The following is a 20,178-nucleotide window of genomic DNA, read 5'->3' on the forward strand; positions in this document are numbered from 1 at the left end:
TACTGATGTATCTACAGTATGTATCTACTGATGTATCTACAGTATGTATCTACAGTATGTATCTACAGTATGTATCTACTGATGTATCTACAGTATGTATCTACTGATGTATCTACAGTATGTATCTACTGTATGTATCTACAGTATGTATCTACACTATGTATCTACTGTATGTATCTACTGTATGTATCTACAGTATGTATCTACAGTATGTATCTACAGTATGTATCTACAGTATGTATCTACTGATGTATCTACAGTATGTATCTACTGATGTATCTACTGATGTATCTACAGTATGTATCTACTGATGTATCTACAGTATGTATCTACTGTATGTATCTACTGATGTATCTACAGTATGTATCTACAGTATGTATCTACTGATGTATCTACAGTATGTATCTACAGTATGTATCTACTGATGTATCTACAGTATGTATCTACTGATGTATCTACAGTATGTATCTACTGTATGTATCTACAGTATGTATCTACACTATGTATCTACTGTATGTATCTACAGTATGTATCTGTATGTATCTACTGTATGTATCTACAGTATGTATCTACAGTATGTATCTACAGTATGTATCTACAGTATGTATCTACTGATGTATCTACAGTATGTATCTACTGTATGTATCTACAGTATGTATCTACTGTATGTATCTACAGTATGTATCTACAGTATGTATCTACTGATGTATCTACAGTATGTATCTACAGTATGTATCTACAGTATGTATCTACAGTATGTATCTACTGATGTATCTACAGTATGTATTTACTGTATGTATCTACAGTATGTATCTACACTATGTATCTACTGTATGTATCTACAGTATGTATCAACTGTATGTATCTACTGTATGTATCTACTGATGTATCTACAGTATGTATCTACTGATGTATCTACAGTATGTATCTACTGTATGTATCTACAGTATGTATCTACACTATGTATCTACTGTATGTATCTACAGTATGTATCAACTGTATGTATCTACAGTATGTATCTACAGTATGTATCTACAGTATGTATCTACTGATGTATCTACAGTATGTATCTACTGATGTATCTACAGTATGTATCTACAGTATGTATCTACAGTATGTATCTACTGATGTATCTACAGTATGTATCTACTGATGTATCTACAGTATGTATCTACTGTATGTATCTACAGTATGTATCTACACTATGTATCTACTGTATGTATCTACTGTATGTATCTACAGTATGTATCTACAGTATGTATCTACAGTATGTATCTACAGTATGTATCTACTGATGTATCTACAGTATGTATCTACTGATGTATCTACAGTATGTATCTACTGTATGTATCTACAGTATGTATCTACACTATGTATCTACTGTATGTATCTACAGTATGTATCAACTGTATGTATCTACTGTATGTATCTACTGTATGTATCAACTGTATGTATCTACAGTATGTATCTACAGTATGTATCTACTGTATGTATCTACTGTATGTATCTACTGTTTGTATCTACAGTATGTATCTACTGTATGTATCTACTGTATGTATCCACTGTTTGTATCTACAGGATGTATCTACAGTATGTATCTACTGTTTGTATCTACAGTATGTATCTACAGTATGTATCTACTGTTTGTATCTACAGTATGTATCTACTCTATGTATCTACAGTATATATCTACTGTTTGTATCTACTGTATGTATCTACTGTTTGTATCTACAGTACGTATCTACTGTATATATCTACTGTTTGTATCTACTGTATGTGTCTACTGTATGTATCTACAGTATGTATCTACTGTATGTATCTACTGTATTATCTACACTATGTATCTACAGTATGTATCTACTGTATGTATCTACTGTATTATCTACAGTATGTATCTACTGTATGTATCTACTGTTTGTATCTACTGTATGTATCTACAATATGTATCTACACTATGTATCTACTGTATTATCTACTGTATGTATCTACACTATGTATCTACTGTATGTATCTACTGTATGTATCTACTGTATGTATCTACACTATGTATCTACTGTATGTATCTACAGTATGTATCTACACTATGTATCTACAGTATGTATCTACACTCTGTATCTACTGTTTGTATCTACTGTTGCAGTTTTGGCCTTGTACAATATTGCTCTTTAAATATTACGTAAATGCACAAGATATTGCAAATCCCAAATAACGTTCAGTAACATTCACCTTGAATATTCTAGAACCATATGCTATCTTACTGGAACTGTGAACTGCACTCATCCATAACCTCCTATAGCCTGCATCATGTTATCACTAGTGCAGTGTCCCACACATGGCCTCTGTTCCATCAACATGTTCTAAATCACATAGTTGAATTGATTTATTTTACAGTAATAGGCAATAGGTTTTGAAACATTGCAATTATCTCAGAAATGTCTCAATCCCTTTTCGGGCAATAGTTTTAATAATCTCATCATTGAATAATGATATGCAAATGTTATTAATTTTGCTTTTTTTTGGGGGGTTGCAGGCTGTCTGCAACGTTTCAGATGTGACTGAAAACCATGTATGAAACGGATCGGCCAGTTGCGTTTCTTTCTTCCATTTGTGTGGGAGAGATTGGGTGTGCGGCTGATAAGAATGTGCTGGCGTAAGGTGTAGAATTTCAGGGAACATTTTTCTCAGGTCACGTTGACTGCCCCCCCACAACTTGTCCCAATGCCTCGAGGCGCCCTGCGAGCGGATATAAAGAGGCATCAGAACGCGAAGGGTCTTCCATTCATTCTCAGAACTCCTGACATTCAGGTGGATCTTGTCCTGCCGCGAAGCCGCTCGCCGCTAGAATATCCCAAATAGCCGTCACCATTATCAGGTCGGACAATGCTGCGAGTCAGGTGTCTCAGAGGAGGTAGCAGGGGGGCCGAGGCCGCCCATCTGATCGGATCTATGGTTGGTATTTAGTTCCTGTTTTTTTGTTTATTCAGAAATGTACAAAATCATAAAATGTGGAGAGTCTCAAGGAAAGCGCAGCTGCGGCAAACAGCTGTTGGCTGTCACTCAGAAAAGTGAACACATTTCATTTAGTTTTTTACAATTATAATATTATTTTTTATTAATTGAGTTTGTTCTGATTACTTTGAACATTATTCTTTTAAATAAAATGAATAGGCTATTTTTTACACCTTTTCACAGCAAAATACTCAATTAAATATCGGCCTACCAATCAAAAAGCATGTCATTTTCTTTCATTAATTGATTTTGTCCGGACATAGGCGAGTTTTTGTTTCAAATAAAACGAATATAGCAGCATTTCCTGCGTTACTCAAGAATTTCGCATGCTGTTCTCTGGAATTGTGAATTAAGTCAATTTCTTGTGCACGAAGTAGAAGGAAAAAAATTGCTACAGAAATTAAAACATGAACCCATGTATTTATTGGAAGAGAACGTTTCTACTTTATTTGGAAATGTGTAAGAGAGAGACCTGTGTCCGGCAGCAAATTTTTGCGCGTGAATGACAGTGGACAGCTGTTGCGGGCCCTCCCTGAACCCACTGACACTGAGAGCTGCGCATGCCCTCGCTGGCCCCTTGAAATCATACCTCCAACCGAGATAAGTGCGTTTATCAAGCGCACCTTGACTCAAAACCAATAGTCCATATCTAACACACCTCCGTTAGGCTTGAATACCTTATATTGACCAATGGTTTTCCTTTTGGCCTTGTAATGCATCGGTCTTTGTATAATGTCGAATGTGTATGATAAGGCTTACTGCAAGAGATTAAGCTAACAGGTTAGTCCTTGGTCGACTTATCTTTAAACCACAGTTACCATGGTCAGGACTTGAAGAATCACCTCAGTTCAACTACTGATTGGAGAAATATATAAAAACAAATCCACATTTGTTGGAAGGTTAACATCTTAATCGATTTGATTATAATATAATGTTATATGGTAACCCTATGAATGGCCCTGTAATCATGTGTGTTGCGTTGCGGAGCCAACAGTGTGACCCAGAGGCATACCGCAGTTTCGCGCCCCGCAAGGTCTGAGCGAAACATAAGGAAGGATTTTTTTTTTTGAGGGGCGGGGGGACAACTAACTTTCTACAATGCTACACATTCTGTTATGGGGCAAAGATAAACATTTGCAGTTTTATAGCTAATATGATGCTATTGTACACATTTTGCCATGAGACCGAGAGAAAATGTTTCAGTGTTACAGCTCATTTCCTGTCATTCTAAACATTACATGTAATGTGTGACCACACCGTGACATGTGAGCAGTTGATACTGACGCAGCTGTTCATCTTCCCGCAGCTCGGCCGCGCCATGACAGGCTGGGTGCAGGGCGCGTTCCAGAGCTACTCGAGTTCCGCTGCTGCCGCGCAGCCGCAACGCGCCCTGGAGGAGAACGCTGTCACTGAGCCTGAGCGACAGGAGTGTCCTGTCTGCGCCTACAACGAATGGGACCCCCTCGAGGAGGTGATCGTAGGCCGCGCCGAGAACGCGCGCGTCCCTCCTTTCACAGTAGAGGTCAAGGTGAGGTCATCAAATCAGAAATCACAATTATGTAGAACAAATCTACACTATGTTTAAACTAAGATGCAATGAACCATAAATAGATTATTATTGCAATTAAGCCTATTGCAAATAGCAACAGCTTCCTTGCCAAATACATTCAAATATTTAATGGGACTCACCTGCTCAAATAAAATATAAATCATTCAAATTAATGAATGAATGAAGAACCCATATTGATGTATTCAACTTGTTTCCAACAGGCTAACACATATGAGAAGCATTGGCCCTTCTACCAGAAGTATGGGGGCCAAAGCTTTCCTGAGGACCACTTGAAGAAAGCCGTTGCTGAGATTGAAGAAATGTGCAATATTCTCCGCATGGAGGGAGTTACAGTTCAGAGACCTGAACCCATGGACTGGTCCTATGAGTACAGCACTCCAGACTTCACCTCTACTGGTAGGCAGAGGGCAGCGCTACGGGATTGGTTGGTTCATTGATTGGTTGGTTGGTTGGTTCGGTTGGTTGAATTATTGATTGTTTGATAGAAAATTCACCACCTGAGCATTGAGTAAAAAAACAACAACCTGTGTGTCTCTAGCATGTCTCCTCTCCTCTCCTCCACCCAGGCATGTATGCTGCCATGCCCAGAGACATCCTCATGGTGGTGGGGAATGAGATTATCGAGGCTCCCATGGCCTGGAGGTCCCGCTTCTTTGAGTACCGGGCCTACAGACCCCTCATCAAGGAGTACTTCAGAAAGGGTGCCAAGTGGACCACCCCCCCAAAACCCACCATGTCTGATGAGCTGTACGATCAGGTAGGTGCTAGATGACCCCCGAGAGGTGCTCTACTCACTTCAGAGTCTCTGTTCCTGCAGGGATCACATACTATACATGCATTCACTGTTATGTAAAAGCGCTTTGAATAGAAGCGTCTACTATACGTGGCATAGATTACTCTGTTCTTTGGCCGTATCTCATATAGCTATAAGTGACATATTACCAATGAGATTAGGCCCAAACACATGGTGTTTATATTACCAATGAGATCAGGCCCAAACACATGGTGTTTATATTACCAATGAGATTAGGCCCAAACACATGGTGTTTATATTACCAATGAGATTAGGCCCAAACACATGGTGTTTATATTACCAATGAGATTAGGCCCAAATTTAGTGTGTTTGTATTAACCATGAGATTAGGCCCAAACACATGGTGTTTGTATTACCCATGAGATTAGGCCCAAACACATGGTGTTTATATTACCAATGAGATTAGGCCCAAACACATGGTGTTTATATTACCAATGAGATTAGGCCCAAACACATGGTGTTTATATTACCAATGAGATTAGGCCCAAATTTAGTGTGTTTGTATTAACCATGAGATTAGGCCCAAACACATGGTGTTTGTATTACCCATGAGATCAGGCCCAAATTTAGTGTGTTTGTATTACTCACGAGATTTGGCCCAAATTTGGTATGTTTGTATTACCAATGAGATTAGGCCCAAGAACAGGGTGTGTATTTTACTCATGTGGCAAGGGGCCATTTAAAGATACACAGTTCATACATGTCAGTTTCTCTGACCTCTCCTTAAACTGAGACTCATAACTTAATGGCTGTAGATAATCAACCCCCTCCCGCTCCAACCTGTCCGTTTCTCTGACCTCTCCTTAAACTGAGACTCATAACTTAATGGCTGTAGATAATCAACCCCTCCCGCTCCAACCTGTCCGTTTCTCTGACCTCTCCTTAACCTGAGACTCATAACTTAATGGCTGTAGATAATCAACCCCCTCCCGCTCCAACCTGTCCGTTTCTCTGACCTCTCCTTAACCTGAGACTCATAACTTATTAATGGCTGTAGATAATCAACCCCTCCCGCTCCAACCTGTCCGTTTCTCTGACCTCTCCTTAAACTGCGACTCATAACTTATTAATGGCTGTAGATAATCAACCCCTCCCGCTCCAACCTGTCCGTTTCTCTGACCTCTCCTTAAACTGAGACTCATAACTTATTAATGGCTGTAGATAATCAACCCCCTCCCGCTCCAACCTGTCCGTTTCTCTGACCTCTCCTTAAACTGAGACTCATAACTTATTAATGGCTGTAGATAATCAACCCCCTCCCGCTCCAACCTGTCCGTTTCTCTGACCTCTCCTTAAACTGAGACTCATAACTTATTAATGGCTGTAGATAATCAACCCCTCCCGCTCCAACCTGTCCGTTTCTCTGACCTCTCCTTAAACTGAGACTCATAACTTATTAATGGCTGTAGATAATCAACCCCCTCCCGCTCCAACCTGTCCGTTTCTCTGACCTCTCCTTAAACTGAGACTCATAACTTATTAATGGCTGTAGATAATCAACCCCCTCCCGCTCCAACCTGTCCGTTTCTCTGACCTCTCCTTAACCTGAGACTCATAACTTAATGGCTGTAGATAATCAACCCCCTCCCGCTCCAACCTGTCCGTTTCTCTGACCTCTCCTTAACCTGAGACTCATAACTTAATGGCTGTAGATAATCAACCCCCTCCCGCTCCAACCTGTCCGTTTCTCTGATCTCTCCTTAACCTGAGACTCATAACTTAATGGCTGTAGATAATCAACCCCCTCCCGCTCCAACCTGTCCATTTCTCTGACCTCTCCTTAAACTGAGACTCAGCGACGTGACATTGCCACGAGCAGCAGGGTTGACCAAAGATATTTCATATGAGTGTGATGCAAGAAGATGCACTCTCACAGAGTATCTGCACGGGCACACATCACTCTGCTGCAGGGTGATGGCTGCAGCCTGCCAAAAACGGTGAAGTTTAGCCTCGTGCTTCAACTCTCTGTTGCGGAAATCGTTCCGATACTGATGTTTACTTTGTTTATCACTGAGTCTACGTTTAAACCAGTCAGTCTCTGACCTCTGTCTGACCCCCCCTCCCCCCTCCAGGACTAACCTGTCTCTCTCTCTGCACTGTCTGTCTCTCTAATCTGTCTCTCTCTCTGTCCCCCTCCAGGACTAACCTGTCTCTCTCTCTCTGCACTGTCTGTCTCTCTAATCTGTCTCTCTCTCTGTCCCCCCTCCAGGACTAACCTGTCTGTCTCTCTCTGCCCTGTCTGTCTCTCTAATCTGTCTCTTGCTCTGTCCCCACTCTAGGACTAACCTGTCTTTCTCTCTCTGCCCTGTCTGTCTCTCTAATCTGTCTCTCTCTCTGTCCCCCTCCAGGACTAACCTGTCTTTCTCTCTCTGCCCTGTCTGTCTCTCTAATCTGTCTCTTGCTCTGTCCCCTCCAGGACTAACCTGTCTCTCTCTCTGCCCTGTCTGTCTCTCTAATCTGTCTCTCTCTCTGCCCCCTCCAGGACTAACCTGTCTCTCTCTGCCCTGTCTGTCTCTCTAATCTGTCTCTTGCTCTGTCCCCACCTAGGACTAACCTGTCTCTCTCTCTGCCCTGCTGTCTCTCTAATCTGTCTCTCTCTCTGACCCCCTCCAGGACTAACCTGTCTTTCTCTCTCTGCCCTGTCTGTCTCTCTAATCTGTCTCTTGCTCTGTCCCCACTCTAGGACTAACCTGTCTCTCTCTCTCTCTCTGCACTGTCTGTCTCTCTAATCTGTCTCTCTCTTTGCCCCCCTCCAGGACTAACCTGTCTGTTGCTCTAATCTGTCTCTCTCTCTGCCCCTCCAGGACTAACCTGTCTGCCTCTCTAATCTGTCTCTCTCTCTGACCCCCTCCAGGACTAACTTGTCTCTCTCTCTGCCCTGTCTGTCTCCTAATCTGTCTCTCTTTCTGCCCTCTCAGGACTAACCTGTCTGTTGCTCTAATCTGTCTCTCTCTGCCCCCTCCAGGACTAACCTGTCTGCCTCTCTAATCTGTCTCTCTCTCTGACCCCCTCCAGGACTAACTTGTCTCTCTCTCTGCCCTGTCTATCTCTCTAATCTGTCTCTGTTTCTGCCCCCCTCCAGGACTAACCTGTCTGTCTCTCTAATCTGTCTGTCCATGACTAACCTGTCTCTCTCTGCCCTGTTTGTCTCTCTAACCTGTCTCTCTCTCTCTGCCCCCTCCAGGACTAACCTGTCTGTCTCTCATCTGTCTCTCTCTCTCTGCCCCCTCCAACTAACCTGTTTGTCTCTCCAATCTGTCTCTCACTCTGCCCCCCCCAGGACTAACCTGCCCTCTCTCTGCCCTGTCTGTCTCTCTAATCTGGACTAATCTGTCTCTCTCTGCCCCCCCAGGACTAACCTGTCTGTCTCTCTAATCTGTCTCTCTAATCTGTCTCTCTAATCTGTTTCTCTCTCTGCCCCCCCCCAGGACTAACCTGTCTCTCTCTCTGCCCTGTCTGTCTCTCTAATCTGTCTCTCTAATCTGTTTCTCTCTCTGCCCGCCCAGGACTAACCTGTCTGTCTCTCTAATCTGTCTCTCTAATCTGTCTCTCTCTCTGCCCCCTCCAGGACTAACCTGTCTGTCTCTCTCTGACTAACCTGTCTGTCTCTCTAATCTGTCTCTCTCTCTGCCCCCTCCAGGACTAACCTGTCTGTCTCTCTAATCTGTCTCTCTAATCTGTCTCTCTAATCTGTCTCTCTCTCTGCCCCCTCCAGGACTAACCTGTCTGTCTCTCTGCCCTGTCTGTCTCTCTGCCCCCTCCAAGACTAACCTGTCTGTCTCTCTAATCTGTCTCTCTCTCTGCCCCCTCCAGGACTAACCTGTCTGTCTCTCTAATCTGTCTCTCTAATCTGTCTCTCTAATCTGTCTCTCTCTCTGCCCCCCTCCAGGACTAACCTGTCTGTCTCTCTAATCTGTCTCTCTAATCTGTCTCTCTCTCTGCCCCCCTCCAGCACTAACCTGTCTGTCTCTCTAATCTGTCTCTCTCTCTGCCCCCTCCAGGACTAACCTGTCTGTCTCTCTAATCTGTCTCTCTCTCTGCCCCCTCCAGCACTAACCTGTCTGTCTCTCTAATCTGTCTCCTCTCTGTCCAGCACTAACCTGTCTGTCTCTCTAATCTGTCTCTCTCTCTGCCCTCCTCCAGGACTAACCTGTCTCTCTCCTCCAGCACTAACCTGTCTGTCTCTCTAATCTGTCTCTCTAATCTGTCTCTCTCTCTGCCCCCTCCAGCACTAACCTGTCTGTCTCTCTAATCTGTCTGCCCCTCCTCTAACCTGTCTGTCTCTCTGTCTCTCTCTCTGCCCCCCTCCAGGACTAACCTGTCTGTCTCTCTAATCTGTCTCTCCTCTGCCCCCCTCTCTAACCTGTCTCTCTAATCTGTCTCTCTCTCTGCCCCCTCCAGGACTAACCTGTCTGTCTCTCTAATCTGTCTCTCTCTGCCCCCTCCAGGACTAACCTGTCTGTCTCTCTAATCCTCTCTGCCCCTCCAGCACTAACCTGTCTGTCTCTCTAATGTCTCTCTGCCCCCTCCTAACCTGTCTGTCTCTCTAATCTGTCTCTCTCTCTGCCCCCCTCCAGCACTAACCTGTCTGTCTCTCTAATCTGTCTCTCTCTCGTCTCTCCCCCTCCAGCACTAACCTGTCTGTCTCTCTAATCTGTCTCTCTCTCTGCCCCCTCCAGGACTAACCTGTCTGTCTCTCTAATCTGTCTCTCTCTCTGCCCCCCTCCAGGACTAACCTGTCTGTCTCTCTAATCTGTCTCTCTCTCTGCCCCCCTCCAGCACTAACCTGTCTGTCTCTCTAATCTGTCTCTCTCTCTGCCCTCCTCCAGGACTAACCTGTCTCTCTCTCTGCCCCCCTCCAGGACTAACCTGTCTGTCTCTCTAATCTGTCTCTCTCTCTGCCCCCCTCCAGCACTAACCTGTCTGTCTCTCTAATCTGTCTCTCTCTCTGCCCTCCTCCAGGACTACCCTATCCGCACGGTGGAGGACAGACACAAGCTGGCTGCCCAGGGAAAGTTTGTCACCACCGAACACGAGCCGTGCTTCGACGCCGCTGACTTCATCAGAGCTGGCAGGGATCTGTTCGTCCAGAGGAGTCAGGTATGGACGGCCCAATGCCACATGTCTTTTATAGAGTCACACTGTGTTCACTCCTTAATCTGAAAAAAAGTATGTGGGCAGCCCTTCAAATTAGTGGATTTCAGCCACACCCGTTGCTGACAGGTGTATTAAAATCGAGCACACAGACATGCAATCTCCATAGACAAACATTGGCAGTAGAATGGGCCTTACTGAAGAGGTCAGTGATTTTCAACGTGGCACCGTCATAGGATGCCACCTTTACAACAAGTCCGTTCGTAAAATGTCTGCCCCGCTAGAGCTGCCCCGAACAACTGTGAGTGCTGTTATTGTGAAGTGGAAACATCTAGGAGCAACAACGGCTCAGCCGCTAAGTGGTAGGCCATACAAGCTCACAGAACGTGACTACCAACTGCTGAAGTGCGTAGTGTTTAAAAAATCATCTGTCCTCAGTTGCAACACTCACTACTAAGTTTCAAACTGCCTCTGGAAGCAACGTCAGCACAAGAACTGTTCGTCAGGAGCTTCATGAAATGGGTTTCCATGGCCGAGCAGCTGCACACAAACCTAAGATCACCATGTGCAATGCCGAGCGTCAGGCTGGAGGGTGTAAAGCTCGCCGCCATTGGACCCTGGAGCAGGAAACGGTTTCTCTGGAGTGATGGCTCACGCTTCACCATCTGGCAGTCCGACGGACCAATCTGGATTTGGCGGATGCCAGGAGAACACTACCTGTCCGAATGCATAGTGCCAATTGTAAAGTTTGGTGGAGGAATAATGGTATGGGGCTGTTTTTCATGGTTCACCTCCCTTAGTTCCAGTGAAGGGAAATCTTAACACTACAGCATACAATGACTTTCTAAATGATTCTGTGCTTCCAACTTTGTGGCAACAGTTTGGGGAAGGCCCTTTCCTGTTTCAGCATGACAATATCCCCGTGCACAAAGCGAGGCCCATACAGAAATGGTTTGTTGAGATCGGTGTGGAAGAACTTGACTGGCCTGCACAGAGCCCTGACCTCAACCCCATTGAACACCTTTGGGATTTGAACACTGACTGCGAGCCAGGCCTAATCGCCCAACATCAGTGCCCGACCTCACTAATGCTCTTCTGGCTGAATGAAAGCAAGTCCCCTGCAGCAATGTTCCAACAACAAGTGGGAAGCCTTCCCAGAAGAGTGGACGATGTTACAGCAGCAATGTTCCAACATCTAGTGGAAAGCCTTCCCAGAAGAGTGGAGGCTGTTATAGCAGCAAAGGAGGGACCAACTCCATTTTAATGCCCATGAATTTGGAATGAGATGTTGGACGACCAGGTGTCGTTGATTTGGCCTTAATAGCGTAGCTACAGTTCACCTAATAAAGAGACAAAATAGTAATAGGGATGCAGAACTTGCCCCAACAGAAGCCCTACACTGCCTGGCTGCAATTACATCCCCAGTCTGGAGCAAAGAAGCCGACAGAACAGACAACTGGTGTACAGACGGATCCCTGGGTCACGGAACACATTGAGTCCCTTTGAGGCTTTTTTATAGTTTGTCAATGACTGAGTTCAGAGCCACTAATTAACACAATTACATAGAGGCCTAGAGGCCTACGTACAGACCAGCTCTGTAGGACCACGGTGTTAACTAGTGAAGGTAATGAATTGGATGCTCTGTAGGACCACGGTGTTAACTAGTGAAGGTAATGAATTGGGTGCTCTGTAGGACCACAGTGTTAACTAGTGAAGGTAATGAATTGGGTGCTCTGTAGGACCACAGTGTTAACTAGTGAAGGTAATGAATTGGGTGCTCTGTAGGACCACAGTGTTAACTAGTGAAGGTAATGAATTGGGTGCTCTGTAGGACCATGGTGTTAACTAGTGAAGGTAATGAATTGGGTAATGCAACACTTTCTTTCATGTCTCAGGAAGTGTTTACCTGGTGGTATTCACCAGCAAATGATATGATATCAATAGCTGCTTTCTGTAACTTGCTGTTGAAGAATTCAACACAATTGGTAAATACCTGGTACCAAATGGTGTATAATTATTAGTGCTAGATATCACTAAGCAGTTATTAGGTGTCATTTAAACACGTCATTCCTAAATGGATAATATGTAAATAATGGAGAACTGTTACATAAAAAAGTGTAAACAATTTATTGTCGATTGATTCCAGTCATTACTTCAATATTTCCAGGTTACAAACTACATGGGGATTGAGTGGATGCGTCGCCATCTCGCCCGAATACAAGGTCCACATCATCTCATTCAAGGACCCCAACCCCATGCACATTGACGCCACCTTCAACATCATCGGGCCGGGACTGGTGCTGTCCAACCCTGATCGTCCCTGTCGTCAGGTCAGTCAGATGGAGGGAGAGAGAAAGAGAGAGGGGGGGGGGGGGGGTGCAGAGAGGGGATGGATGAAGAGAGAATGAGAGGAGAGAGAGACGGGTAGAGAGAGAAAGAGAGAGAGAGGGGGGGGGGGGTGCAGAGAGAGGGATGGAGTGAAGAGAGAATGAGAGGAGAGAGAAAGAGAGAGAGGGGGTGGGGGGTGCAGAGAGAGGGATGGAGTGAAGAGAGAATGAGAGGAGAGAGAAAGAGAGAGAGGGGTGGGGGGTGCAGAGAGAGGGATGGAGTGAAGAGAGAATGAGAGGAGGAGAAAGAGAGAGGGGGTGGGGGGGGTGCAGAGAGAGGGATGGGTGAAGAGAGAATGAGAGAGAGAGAGACGGTAGTAGGAGAGAGAGGGGAGACGGGAGAGAGAGGGGTGGAGAGAAAGGGGTGGAGAGAGAGGGGTAGAGAGAGAGAGAGAGAGAGAGAGAGAGAGAAAGAGAAAGAGAGAGGGGAGAGAGAAACAAGAGATTACCCTCCTGACCAGTTTGCCCTTTCCCCCTGTATATACATTCCTGCAGTGTCCTCTAGTGGAGCGGTGCTGTAACTGATAAAACGCGACATGGGAACAGACCTCTCTGTCTGACCAACAGCATCTCTGATTTCTCTCCTTCAGGTGGAGATGTTTGAGAAGGCCGGCTGGACCGTGGTGAAGCCTCCAACCCCTCTGATTCCAGATGGTATGTTGTTGTTGTTGTTGTTTGGGAATTCAATCAACAAAAGACAACACCATTTCTAGCACTTCCTTATTTGTTGATAGAAAACTCATACTCAGCACTGTCGGTGTGGTCTTTTCATAGTGTTATGATATCTATGAGTGTCTGGTTAGTAAATGTACCTGTTCTCCCATCAGACCACCCTCTGTGGATGTCCTCTAAGTGGCTGTCCATGAATGTCTTGATGCTGGACCCCAAACGGGTCATGTGTGATGCTAACGAGCACACCATCCACAAGATGTTTGAGAACCTTGGTGAGTAGAAGATGACCTTCGTGTATGACCTATGACCTATTCATTATAATCCCTATTTTATTCGACCATTTAGTTCTTGACCTTTTATCTTTATTTAGCGATTGATAGTTTTTATTTGTTTGTCTAAGTTAGTTCAGATAAAGTTCCAAGACAGACCTTTTGACAACTGCCATTCCTCTGGTCTTTCTGACTCCCTCCCTCCCTCCCTCTCTCCCTCCCTCTCTCTCTCTCTCTCTCTCTCTCTCTCTCTCTCTATCCCTCCCTCTCCCCCCTCCCTCCCTCTCTCTCTCTCTCTCTCTCTCTCTCTCTCTCTCCCTCTCTCTCTCTCTCTCCTCCCTCCCTCCTCTCTCTCTCTCTCTCTCTCTCTCCTCTCCCTCCCTCCCTCCCTCCCTCCCTCCCTCTCTCTCTCTCCCTCGCTCCCCCCCTCCCCCCTCCCTCCCTCCCTCCGTTCTCCAGGTATCAAACCATCAAAGTGAACATCCGCCACGCCAACTCCCTGGGAGGAGGCTTCCACTGCTGGACTACCGACGTGCGTCGCCGTGGTTCCCTCGAGTCCTACTTCCACTAGCCGTGCCAGAAGCAGACAGTTTTTATTGAGCTTAAGTAAGGTTAAAGTCCCAATCAACAATCTGCAGTTGATTTCTCAATTTCAAAAAATGAAAACCACGTGTTGATTTAAAGTAAACAGTTATGTGCATGACAGTGCCTTTTGCAAAAACGCTTGGTTATGAGTTCATTTTAACGCTCAACAACAACAAAAGTTTGTTTTTTTTAAACTTGATTTAAAAAAGATAAGTAAGTCAATATTCTCAATACATACTGTATTTCTGGCTAGGCTATTGTGAAGCAACGTCGTACCATCTGAACGACTCTGAGTCACATCAAAAACGAGTCGTTTGTAAAGAGGACAGGGTAGGTTACTTTATGGGTATGATAACGATGACATCACACTTGGTTCTGTGTCTGAAATGGCACCCTATTCCCTATGTAGTGCACTTCTTTTGACCAGAGCCCTGAGTGGATGTTCGTTATACTACTTCCTTTTGAGAACTCAGAAAAAAAAAAGACATTTATATCGATTATCAATTGATGCTGCCATATGATTTATTTTTTTTATACGATTTGTTTTCTATCTAAAAGAACGTGTCAAACCTGTTTTATAGTACATCATTATTATTAAATTATGGGATTTATTAACTCAGGTATTTTTATTTTGTAAAAAAAAAATGAGAAAAGAATGAATCAATTGAGACAAATGTATACTATATTATACTATATATATATATATATATGTATTTTATTTGGGCTCATACATTTTTCATTGTTTCCAGAAATTAGCCTTTTATATATTTTCTTAAAAGGAGAATGAGGTCCATATCAGATATTGTGATACCTTGCAGACCTGGGTCAAATATCAAATACTTTCAAATACTTTCAAATACTGCACTTAATTTAGTTTGGACCAGTAGAACATAGAACAACCAATGTAGAACAACCAATGTAATATGGTCCCAGAAGTACAAACTCAAATACTTTCAAGTACATGTATTTTTTTCAAGTATTTTACAGAAGTATTTTACACTATGTATTTGTCCCGGTCTGATACCTTATTCCTCTGCTGTCTTCTGCAATAGCAACAGAGCCAGATCTATTACATTTCATTACACTGCTAAGCTGCTTCTATGTTTGCATGGTCAAATGACCAATAGGGTTCGGGAGGTCACTGGCTGCGTCCCAAATGGCACCCTAATCCCTGTATAGTGCATAAAGTAGTGTATTATATATGGAATAGGGTACCATTCGGGACACACAGTGTGTTTACGTCATTACAACCCTAGTTTACGTTCGTAGTAGTTTTTTGTCCTTGATGCACATGTAATGTACTCTTGGAGATCAAGTGTTTTGGATCTTGAATTGATATTCGATTGTTCCAAAGCATTGAAGATGGCTCAAGGATGCAATTTAAATGATTTAAAAAATAAATAAATAAACATTTTGGGAGAAATATTTCATTATTTTTACATTATATAATTATTGTTATATTTGATCTGTCTGTCTGTCTGTCTGTCTGTCTGTCTGTCTGTCTGTCTGTCTGTCTGTCTGTCTGTCTGTCTGTCTGTCTGTCTGTCTGTCAACCCAACCACGGGGACTGAGTCAATAAATGTTTATATCAAATAACTCAATGAGCTTATTCACATTGAATAAAACTATCTGTCTCAGCTGACAAAGTCCCATAGTGGTTTAAGCAACCTAGTTATAACAACCCAGTTCCTGTAATGTTATTGACTATACGTTTGTTTATTCCATGCGTAACTCTGTGTTGTTGTAACAATGTGCTGGGTTCGTTGTCTGAGTCAGGGGCAGGACACAGGTTTGAGGAAAAACACAAGTCTTTAGTCAAAATATTAATACAAAACCCGGAATATCTCCAACAAGGAAACATCACGTAATGAGAAAACCCTCCAACACACACAGTAACACAAAACAATCACGGACCAAACAGAAAGGTAGACGAGAGGTTAAATAAGGAACATAAGGGAATAGAAATCAGGTGTGTGTAGTCAAGACAATACAGAAAGGTAGACGAGAGGTTAAATAAGGAACATAAGGGAATAGAAATCAGGTGTGCGTAGTCAAGACAGAACAGAAAGGTAGACGAGAGGTTAAACAAGGAACATAATGGAATAGAAATCAGGTGTGTGTAGTCAAGACAATACAGAAAGGTAGACGAGAGGTTAAATAAGGAACATAAGGGAAGAAATCAGCGTAGTCAAGACAAAACAAAAGGAAAAAGGAAACATGGATCTGTGATGACTAGAAAGCTGGTGACACCGAACGCCGTCAAGACAGAACAGAAAGGTAACCAGGGAAGAGGTCAAGACAAAACAAAAGGAAAAAGGAAACATGGATCTGTGATGACTCAGCCGCAGTCGTCAGCCGCAGTCGTCACAGTTGTTGTTTGTGTCACACTGCTTTGCTTTATCTTGGCCAGGTCGCAGTTGTAAATGAGAACTTGTTCTCAACTAGCCTACCTGGTTAAATAAAGGTGAAATCAAATAAATAAAGAATGAATGAACAAACTAGGTATAAGTAAAGTAATAATCTGTTGTTCTGCCCCTGAACAAGGCAGGTAACCCACTGTTCCTAGGCCGTCATTGGAAATAAGAACTGGCCGACATTATTGCACTCAAATACCTTCACATGCATATAAATTGCACTGGTTTATTTTGTATTGTATTTTTGTGTCTTCAAAAGGGTTTCATGCAGCTCTTGGTATAACTAGACCTTCGAGTGTCACTGCCAAATGTTTCTGTTGTGTTTGAAAAGCTGAAGCCAACTAGCTTTTCAGTAAAATAATACACATACATACATACATACATACATACATACATACATACATACATACATACATACATACATACATACATACATACATACATACATACATACATACATACATACATACATATACATACATATACATACAGTGCCTTGCGAAAGTATTCGGCCCCCTTGAACTTTGCGACCTTTTGCCACATTTCAGGCTTCAAACATAAAGATATAAAACTGTATTTTTTTGTGAAGAATCAACAACAAGTGGGACACAATCATGAAGTGGAGCGACATTTATTGGATATTTCAAACTTTTTTAACAAATCAAAAACTGAAAAATTGGGCGTGCAAAATTATTCAGCCCCCTTAAGTTAATACTTTGTAGTGCCACCTTTTGCTGCGATTACAGCTGTAAGTCGCTTGGGGTATGTCTCTATCAGTTTTGCACATCGAGAGACTGAAATGTTTTCCCATTCCTCCTTGCAAAACAGCTCGAGCTCAGTGAGGTTGGATGGAGAGCATTTGTGAACAGCAGTTTTCAGTTCTTTCCACAGATTCTCGATTGGATTCAGGTCTGGACTTTGACTTGGCCATTCTAACACCTGGATATGTTTATATTTTAACCATTCCATTGTAGATTTTGCTTTCTATTTTGGATCATTGTCTTGTTGGAAGACAAATCTCCGTCCCAGTCTCAGGTCTTTTGCAGACTCCATCAGGTTTTCTTCCAGAATGGTCCTGTATTTGGCTCCATCCATCTTCCCATCAATTTTAACCATCTTCCCTGTCCCTGCTGAAGAAAAGCAGGCCCAAACCATGATGCTGCCACCACCATGTTTGACAGTGGGGATGGTGTGGTCAGGGTGATGAGCTGTGTTGCTTTTACGCCAAACATAACATTTTGCATTGTTGCCAAAAAGTTCAATTTTGGTTTCATCTGACCAGAGCACCTTCTTCCACATGTTTGGTGTGTCTCCCAGGTGGCTTGTGGCAAACTTTAAACGACACTTTTTATGGATATCTTTAAGAAATGGCTTTCTTCTTGCCACTCTTCCACAAAGGCCAGATTTGTGCAATATACGACTGATTGTTGTCCTATGGACAGAGTCTCCCACCTCAGCTGTAGATCTCTGCAGTTCATCCAGAGTGATCATGGGCCTCTTGGCTGCATCTCTGATCAGTCTTCTCCTTGTATGAGCTGAAAGTTTAGAGGGACGGCCAGGTCTTGGTAGATTTGCAGTGGTCTGATACTCCTTCCATTTCAATATTATCGCTAGCACAGTGCAAAGTTCAAGGGGGCCGAATACTTTCTCAAGGCACTGTACATATCCATCCATCTATCCATCCATCTATCCATCCATTGTCAAATGTCAGTGTGCAGCGGTGAGGACGGAGTCAGGCGCAGGACACAGAACTGAGTAAAATAACGTACTTACTCAAAAAAAGAACCAACCATAATATCCACGCAGGGAAAAACACACCCTCACACAGAGGTTTATAACACGAGACAAGGAACAAACACGCACAAAACATTGTGGGAACCGGAGGGTTAAATAGGGAAATAATAGGCGAAGGGGCAGGTTTCGGGTCGAGAGCCAGACCCGGTCTCCTGGTGCATACACCGGGGCCTCACTGCGGTGGCGGTCGGCGCTCGCCTTCTGTCACCGGATGGCCCGTTGCAGGCGCACTTGGGCAGCGCCCCAGGTCTCCTCCGAGCGCCAAAACCATTCATTCGATCTGGCTCTGTTGCCATGGTGCCAGGACCGGCTGATAACCTAGAACACACTGAAACGGAGGTTAGTGACGGAGGAGTGACGGAGGGAGTTTTGGGCCATCTCTGCCCAGGGGATGAAAGCCGCCCACTCCCCCTGCCAGTCCTGGCAACAAGACCGCAGAAATCTACCCGCATCCTGGTTAACGCTCTCCACCTGCTCATTACTTTCGGGGTGAAATGCTGAGGTAAGGCTTTCCGAGACCCACAGACGTTCCATGAACGCCCTCCAAACCCTCGACGTGAACTGGGGACCCTGATCAGACACTATATCCTCAGGCACCCCGTAGTGCCGGAAGACGTGTGCAAACAGGGCCTCCGCAGTCGTTAGGAGGGAGACCGGGCAAAGGAAGGAGACGGCAGGACTTAGAAAACCGATCCATAACAACCAGAATCGTGGTGTTTCCTTGTGACGGAGGAAGATCCGTCACGAAATCCACCGATAGGTGTGACCACGGCCGCTGTGGAACGGGTAGGGGTTGTAATTTCCCTCTGTGCAAGTGTCTAGGTGCCTTGCACTGGGCGCACACCAAGCAGGCGGAAACATAAACCCTCACGTCCTTAGCTAAAGTGGGCCACCAGTACTTCCCAGTAAGACAGCGCACTGTCCGCCCGATGCCAGGATGACCAGAGGAGGTTGATGTTGTGAGCCCAACAGGTCAAACGATCACGAACAGCAGACGGAACGTACTTACGTCCAACTGGACCCTGGGTGGTTGTGGGCTCTGTACGTAATACCCTCTCGATGTCCGCGTCAACCTCCCATACCACTGGAAGTATGGGAGTGGGCTCTGTACGTAACGCCCTCTCAATATCCGCGTCAACCTCCCATACCACTGGAAGTATGGGAGTGGGCTCTGTGGTAACGCTCCTCTGTGTCAATACATCCCGACTGGAAGTATGGAGTGGGCTCTTAGCGTAACGCCCTCTGGGTCAACCTCCCATCTGGAAGTGTAAGGATCAACCTCCCATACCACTGGAAGTATGGGAGTGGGTGAAACGCCCTCTCGATGTCCGCGTCAACCTCCCATACCACTGGAAGTATGGGAGTGGGCCTGGCGTAACGCCCTCTCGATGTCCGCGTCAACCTCCCATACCACTGGAAGTATGGGAGTGGGCTCATTCTACACCTTTACCACTGGAAGTATGGGAGTGGGCTCATTTACGTAACGCCCTCTCGATGTCCGAGTCAACCTCCCATACCACTGGAAGTATGGGAGTGGGCTCTGTACGTAACGCCCTCTCGATGTCCGCGT

General features: G+C 44.4%; 1 protein-coding gene across 1 annotated transcript; it reads left to right on the forward strand.

Annotated features, from left to right (window-relative positions):
- Positions 1–2,525: 2,525 nt before the first annotated feature.
- LOC135555004 (glycine amidinotransferase, mitochondrial-like) lies at positions 2,526–14,586 on the forward strand. The gene is given in 10 exon segments (XM_064987382.1): positions 2,526–2,949; positions 4,316–4,537; positions 4,780–4,975; positions 5,146–5,336; positions 10,356–10,493; positions 12,655–12,695; positions 12,697–12,817; positions 13,465–13,528; positions 13,702–13,822; positions 14,275–14,586. Coding segments are annotated over 10 exon segments (1,275 nt in total). The 5' UTR covers positions 2,526–2,880; the 3' UTR covers positions 14,387–14,586.
- Positions 14,587–20,178: the final 5,592 nt, after the last annotated feature.

The sequence above is a fragment of the Oncorhynchus masou genome, chromosome 2 (assembly GCF_036934945.1).
Source record: "Oncorhynchus masou masou isolate Uvic2021 chromosome 2, UVic_Omas_1.1, whole genome shotgun sequence".
Lineage (NCBI taxonomy): Eukaryota > Metazoa > Chordata > Actinopteri > Salmoniformes > Salmonidae > Oncorhynchus > Oncorhynchus masou.